Raw genomic sequence first — 7,347 nt, 5'->3', positions numbered from 1 at the left:
GCCTCCTCCTGCCACACCACTCTCAGACCCTGGCAAAAGCCTCCCTCTGAACTCCTTTGGCTTTCTAAGGTAGTAAATGGTCAGGTCAAATAACTGGAGATGGACAAATAAATTCTGGAGTTATGCAACATTAGTGCCCAGTTTTTGCTGTTTCTTAAACCTTTGTGATAGTAAAAAATGTGAAGACATTACAAAGCCTTTCAGGCCCTTCGCAGCCTCAGCTCCAGAGGACCATGCCAGCCTGGCTCACCCCAGTAAGGCAGAGAGCCTGTAGGTCTCGTGTTAGTCAGCAGTAAGGATTTTTGATGAAACAGGCATCAACCTGACAAGCTGCTGCTGCCCACCCACGCACTGACACACAGAACAAAACAGGTGGGGACCATGCGCAGGTTTGAGTGGATTCCCCCGTGCTTCTCCCTGCAAAGTGAGAAAAGAAAACAGGCTTTGTCTAAGGGGCAGTACCTAACTCCAGCAGCAGTGCTGAACCCCGAACCCCTGCAAGTCCATGATGGTTTCTGCTGGAATAGGAAGCTCCACAAGATTTAGGTCTTTGTCCTTTGTTCTTGCGTTGGTTGACTGACACTCAGTTGTGTTGGCAGAGTGACCTGTAACCTCCTTCCTCCCAGCAACACAGAAGAATCTTTGTGGCACAGAGACGGCTGTCCCCATCAGCAGTGGGAATCTGCCAGTGAGGTATTCCCAGGCTGCTGTCCAGGGCAGCATTTCACACCTCGGTGCAGATGATGGATGAGCCCTCCCTCGCTGGCGAGGCTGAGGATGTCTGATCACTTGCGGGGTGCACCCAAGCACTACTCAGAGCCTGTGCCAACGTGTTCAGCAACCTGGTGGAGCATTTCAGCGAGGTTCAGAAAGGCAGGCTCAGTCCCAGGGGGAATTACACGCTTGCCTGCTTCCTGTGAGTGGATTTGAGTCTTTAGTCCAGCCCTCTCACCCATCAGTGAGATTTGAGCAAGAGCTGTGTGAGGCAGACCACACAGTGAGATCGTTTGAAGGCAGTGCACAAGACAGCAACGAGAACTACCTACAGGTCCCCTGGACCACAGCTCAGTGGCAGGTGCCTCTTTTACCTGCACAGGAAAGGCATTGTTGCAGCAGTGGAGGCCAAACTCAGTGAGCAGACGGACAGGCAGGACAACAGAAAGTCCCGCTGGAACTGCCTGCAAAGGCAGGATGTGCAAACAAGAGGGAGGGTGTCATCTTTCTCTCAAAACACTGCCTTGAGTTCTCATTTTCAGCACATCTACATTCACCATTAGGTACAGCAGACGAAACCAAGTTGTTTCCAAATCTTTGAACTACACTCAAGCTTTTTTTTTTTTTTTTCAGACTTGCACATCCTTCGCTTTTAAAAATATGAACCCTGGAATGTTTATTGAGAAAATCTTTTAACTCTGTTACTGTTGTGGTTACAGCTCCCCAGGTTTTTTTCTCTAGGCAATTCTGGCTCACTGAGTGTTTTCCAATACTATTTTTTTACCAAGAGAAGTAGGAGTCAGATTTTCAAAATCTTTTCTTTGCATTTCTGGGTACTAGCAAGGTCTTAATCTGAAAGTCCAGACCTCTGTCTGCGGTATGTAGTCCTGACATTATGATCTGTGGAGCCAGGTAGCTTTTTAAAAGAGAGTATAAGTTTTAACAGCATCATGTCCCAAAATATGCTGCTTCCCAGAGCCACTGCAGTGATCCTGGGACAAATGCTGATGCTGTCACCGAGTTGCCACTGCCCGAGCAGTGATTACTGGAATCAGGGGAACAGTGATGGGCTACACTCATGAGGAATAACACTATGCAATGACATTCTCAGAGGGGAAACTTTGGTCTGGCTTGGGCTTCCTCTGCTCCTCCATCAGGACCAGCAACTCCATGAGCATTAGGGACCCCTCTGGAGCCAGGTGGGCTGGGTACCACATAATATCCTCCTTACAGTTTTACTGCTGCTCTTGACAAGCTTTCTCTGCATGCAGCCAGCTTCACCTGGAGAGGGGCACGAGGACTTCTCCTTCACAGAAGTTACCCGAGAGTTGCCACCCTAAGCATCAGCACTCCCTGCACCCAGAGGACCTCTGGCCACAGCAGAACATTTTCCATGTCATCTTTGTTCACCTGCTTTCCCTGCTGTGTTGGCTACTCTGTAAGCAAACTGCTGGGAACTGGAGGTAAATGTGGGGCATTAAACTTAGAGTATTGTGTGCAAAGGCTCGCAGGGGGAGCCTTCACAGATGTGTTCATCAGTGACTCAAATTAGCTGAAAATCTTGCAAAGCAGTTTGTTTGTGTTTGCCTCTTGCCAGGGTGACAGGAAATGCCTGTGGAAGGCAGCTGCGAGGCTTCAGTGCCACTTGCATCTGCCTGAGTGTATAAGACTAATATCTATCCTGTGCCTTGCTTTAATAGCCTGCAAAACCAGGTCAGGATGAATGGTTGCATCCTGCCTTTTCAGAGACGTGCGCTCCCTGGGTCCCCGTATTTCCTTGCTGCCTGGTAACATTCCCATTTCATTCACCTTGGACCTTGACATTCCTGCCTTAAACATTCAGGGCATCCTGTCCGTGGTGTGTGGAGGTGAGCTTGGGCTGTGCACTCTCCTCCTGCGCGGGTGTGCCCATCAGCAGCTGGGGAGCAGCTGCTGTGCAAGGGATGGGTGCTTCTTTCTGCTCTCAGGCACCGAGATGTGGAAAAATCATTAAAGGATGGAGTGTTCTCTCCTGCCTGCCCCCAACATCAGACTGCAGAGTCCAAACAGGAAAATCAGCGTCACGTATTAGATCAGTAGTGGGTACACTTAAAATAAGCCTGACAGTTGACCTTTGGCACCCGGAGGAGGTCAGGGCAGGAAAACACAGTGCAAGTTAAATCACCTCCTTCTGCGGCCCTGGCGCAGCAATGGAAGGACATGGCAGGCTGTAAATCATGGAAAATCTGGTCCCTGCCAGGGCGGAGGGCTGCTGGAACTCTCGGGCCGTTCCCTCCTTCCCTCCAGTCCTCCCAGGAGCATTCAAAACGAATTTTATCTGGAATCAGTGTCTGGTTCCTACCTAACGGCTTAAACCCTCTGTACGCTGCTTGTGCAGGATGTTCTCGCTCCGCGGCAGGTGAAGCACCTCGCTGGTAACAGTGAGTCGCTTTCCGCCTGCCACTCCTCCGGGCCACCCTTCTGCCACCGCTGAACCTGCCATTAACAACGCCCGCCCCGGCATCCCCGCTACCCCGGGATCCTTGCTCTCCCGCAGGGCTGGCAGCGGGAGGTGGCGGCAGCACGGGGGGCACACAGCGGGACGGCAGCGCCACGGAGCCGCACCTGAGCGCTAAAACCGCGCCGCTCCCTCCGCGGTGGGACGGAGTAAAGAGCAGGTGTGGCAGCTCTTCCTTCGGTGTGCGCTGCCGATGGACAGCTTGCTGCCTGTGTGTTTGTTTCCAGTGCCCACCTTGTCACTCCCACACAGGCAAACTTTGCCCACCATCTCTCCAACACCTGCTCCACCCTAGCGCCAGAGGCATCTTTTACTTTGATGGCACGAGCTTCCAGAATTAAACGCCACTGGAACCTTTGTCTCCTGGGAGCCGGAGAGCCCGCGGGAGCGGTGTGGGGGGGGAGAGGTGCGGGCAGCAGCGGTGCGGGCAGGGGAGCGGGGCCGCGCTGCCGCGGGGGCGCGCCGGGAGGCGGCCGCGGGCGGAGCCGGAGCCGCTGCCGGAGCCGCTGCCGGAGCCGGGGCCGGGGCGGGGCGGGCGGCCCGGGGCCACCATTGGCTGTCGCTATGCGGTCCCGGCGGCCGCCCCCCGCCCGTCCCCGCCGCGGTGCGGGGCGCAGCCGGCGGCGCGGCGGCTCCATGGAGGCGGCGGTGGCAGCAACAGATGCGGCGGCGGCGCGTCCCGGCCGCCCGTAGCCGCTGTGGGGCCGCGCTACGCGGGGGCCGCCGCCGCCTCTCCCCAGCGCCCGGCCGGCGCGATGGCCGCGCCCCGGAGGGCGGCCGGCAGCGAGGCGGGCTCGGCGGGCACGGCGGGCGGCGGGCAGGCCATCGTCTGGCGCAACGTGGTGCTCATGGGGCTGCTGCACCTGGGCGCCGTCTACGCGCTCAGCCTGGTGCCGCGGGCGCACATCCTCACCCTGCTCTGGGGTGAGTGCGGGGGATGCGCTACAGGTGGGGCGGGGGGCGAGGGGCGGCCCGCGGCGGCACCCGGGGCAGCGGGCGCGTCTCGGTTTCCCCGTGTCCGTCCCCTGTTTACCGGCGCGGTCGCTTTTGTTCCCGAGCACCCCCCCCGGCCGCTCCCGGGATGCCATTGGCAGCGCCGCGCCGGGCCCTCGGTTGCTGTAGAAACAGGAGGCACTCTCCCTCCGGTTACATTTATCAGGTTTTTTAGTTAAAAAACCCAGTCAAGCGCTGATGTTTCGGTTTAAAGGTCTGAGGGAGGACGCGCTGGCCGTCCCTTTGCTGTTTCACTGTGTTACTTTGTGAACACTCACGGTTTTCTGGCCCGGTTTGGAGCAGAAAATCAGCTCGTCGTTTGTTTCTTGGGGAAGGCGATACATCTCATTAGGGAAGATGTAAAAGTCGAGGAAGGGCTGTAAGGTGCTGGCACAGAGAAGATAAGCCTGGCTCTGCTTTCTGAGGGGAGATGGCTTGCAGTGTCTGTCCTGCTAGCCATGAAAAGCCAAGGATTCGATCTGGGAAAGAGAATATGAAATACAGCGTCTTTTCTTCCATCCTGTAGTGAGGTCCTCTTTTCTCCACAAAAGAATGATGCTGGGAGAGGAGCTACACAGAAGCACTGCAGTGTTGAGCAAGGCTTGTCAGGGTTTGTGAGACCAAATGGATGGTGAATGTCAGCATCACTATTTAGCAGGCAGAATCATATATTGAGTCATATAAATCTCGGTGGCCAAGAGGGTAAAAACTTGTGTGCTGCTTACAGCTGATGCAATTTCTTGGATAAATAACCTGCTTTTGGGTGAGTGGAGAATATAACAGCCCAGAACTCTTTCATACAGCCGAAAGAAGGGTCTGTGCTGCAGGAACTCACAGATGTGGAATTTGGGTTGTTAGGCTGCCATCATTAGTGTTGAGGTGACTCCTCAGAAGCCCCAGCTAAATGCTTTAGAAGTCAGGCTTATTCCTTCTGTTTGAGGAAATCTGAAATCTCTTTTTCAGTGGTTCAGCTTTTGATATTCAGTCTGTCTTAAACCCCTAGAAACTACCACCATTGCTGCTTGCATTTGGGAAATAAATCTTTCCATCAATTACCATCCTCGGTTTCTGGGTCCCTGGAGGGCACCTGCATTTGACTGGCAGCCTGGTTTGCACAATCCCTCACCTGGCTTGCTCATGACTAGAAGAGGTTTGTGGGGTGGTTGTGTTTTGCATAGTTTCCTTCTGTAAGCACTACTCCTCTCGCCTCCCTATTCCTGGTTGTGTTCAAGTTGATTTCATAGTTTACCTTGGCCACAGCTTGAGGCTCAGGGAGACCAGGAGAGCCTGTGGGAGCTGAATGGCCGGAATGCACAGCCTGTGGTCTGTTTTCAACCCTTTTAGGTCCTGTAGTGTGCAGGCAGGTGGGCTTTCTTTTTCTGTTTTGCCTTTCCAAGAAGACAATTTGAAATAATCTCTGATTTCACTGTCCTTAATTACAAAAATCCCTGAGGCTGGAGGCAAAGGACAGAATTACCAATTCAGCCCTTCATCCTCTGAGGTATTTTTTCCTAGTTGAGATTAAACAGATGCTAAATAATAAACAGCTCTCAACGACTTTGCAGCTTAATGCCTTTCCTTCTGAAAGTGAGAGCCTCTCATTTCTTGACATCGTTATTTTTAACAGCCACCCTAAAGCAGACCACAGAGTTTTTACAAGAGTTTGGTGGGTGGTTTTTACAGGGGCTCCACAGTAGGGAGTGAGGGCACTGGCTCCAGCTGTCCTGGACACTGCATGCCACTCTCGCATCTGGCTGCTGCCAAGTCTGCTCCCCTCAGAGGTGGTGAGCAACGTGAAAGTACACACTCTTCTTCAGAATATGCCAGACAAATTAGCTTGCTGTCAGGCTGGTGACCTGTTTCTGAGGTGCCTCTGAGCAGCTCAGGGTAGATAAAAAAGGGTGGCTGTTGCCTAAGTTGACAAACACACCTCGCTTCAGCGTGCAAGGAGCCGACCAGTAAAGTTGTGTTGGAAGGAAGAAGTGTCAATCAGACGTGTCCCTCGCCCTCCCCAGTTCTCCACGTCTCCTTGCCTGTGCAGATCAGCTGTGAGACTGCCTTTCTGTGGGTGCTGGCTGCCAGCCAGCCTTCGGAGCAGGGCTGGCATGCCGGCAAACTTGGATGGCGGGTATGAGTGTAGTGTCAGGTAGTGCAGGGATGTGTGTACGCTGAAGGGTGCAGATGGAGGAGCTGCAGCCTTCCATGCATCCCTCCATGGTTTCCTTTCTCTTCCCAAGCTTTCCTGGGACTCGAGAAGCTTCCCGGTGATCCTGTGCAAGCCCTTGCATTGCTCCGCTCCATGTTCCCCACCACTGCTTGTCCACGGATAAGCTGCAGGAACAAGTGTGCTGGGAGTGGGATGCCAGTGGCTGGCTGTGACCTCCGTGGTGTCTGGCAGGAAGCCGACAGCTTCCCGTGACTCACCACTGCCTGCTTGGCTTTTTACCTTCTCCTCCCCCAAGACATCCACCTCTCGTTGTGTTCTCCCCTGGGGGAGGCCGGGTACAAACCCTCCCTCTGTGCAGGGCTTGCTTTCCTCCTTCCCTTCCCACCCCCAGAGGCAGCTGATGCAGCACCGATTGAAAAGTGGAGCCTAAATGCCACTGTGCCACCTAGAAAACAGCTGTTCAAGCCAAGCTGCCTGCTCGGCAGGGCTCATTTCCATTGGTAATTTATTGACATTTGTCCAGCTGTACATAATAGACAATGGGAAAACGCTGCCAAGGAAGGCTCAGCTGGTTGTTTACTCAGGATTATCTGTGCTGCTCTGTTCCCGTTGCCTCCCGCACCGGCACCTTGAGGCCCGCGCTGCAGCTTCCCACACCCCATGTGGAGCTAGGGCTGCACAAAGGATCCCAAACAGCACTCTGGGTGGTGCAGAATTGGGGATTTGAGTTGGTGCAGAACTGGGAACTGCGTTATCTTTCAAGGGAGGTACAGATAAGCTGGTTAAAACATAGGCTTTCAGGGCCATCCCAGTGTCTCTGTGGAATTTGACTTCAGTCCAAGCTGAACAAAAACAATGAAATTACTCATGTCAAAATTTTCCATGAGCTGGGAGCTGCTTTGACCCGAGAGGCAGCAGACGGTGTGTGTGAAGCATCGAGCAGCCCCAGGCTGTGCCCGTGGGACAGCCATGGAAC

At 54.1% G+C, this 7,347-nt stretch overlaps 1 protein-coding gene across 1 annotated transcript in view; it reads left to right on the top strand.

The window, feature by feature from the left end:
• Window positions 1-381: 381 nt before the first annotated feature.
• The window catches only part of SCD5 (stearoyl-CoA desaturase 5), a 28,668-nt gene continuing 21,702 nt past the window's right edge, over window positions 382-7,347 (top strand). The window contains exons 1-3 of the mRNA XM_048305112.1: window positions 382-424; window positions 3,251-3,371; window positions 3,582-4,135. Of these exons, the coding sequence (XP_048161069.1) occupies window positions 382-424; window positions 3,251-3,371; window positions 3,582-4,135 (718 nt within the window). The remainder of the gene's footprint in view (window positions 425-3,250; window positions 3,372-3,581; window positions 4,136-7,347) is intronic.

This window comes from Corvus hawaiiensis, chromosome 5, assembly GCF_020740725.1.
Source record: "Corvus hawaiiensis isolate bCorHaw1 chromosome 5, bCorHaw1.pri.cur, whole genome shotgun sequence".
NCBI classification, from domain to species: Eukaryota; Metazoa; Chordata; class Aves; order Passeriformes; family Corvidae; genus Corvus; species Corvus hawaiiensis.
The sequence above is the reverse complement of the archived record's forward strand: the minus strand, read 5'-3'. Positions and strand labels throughout refer to the sequence as shown.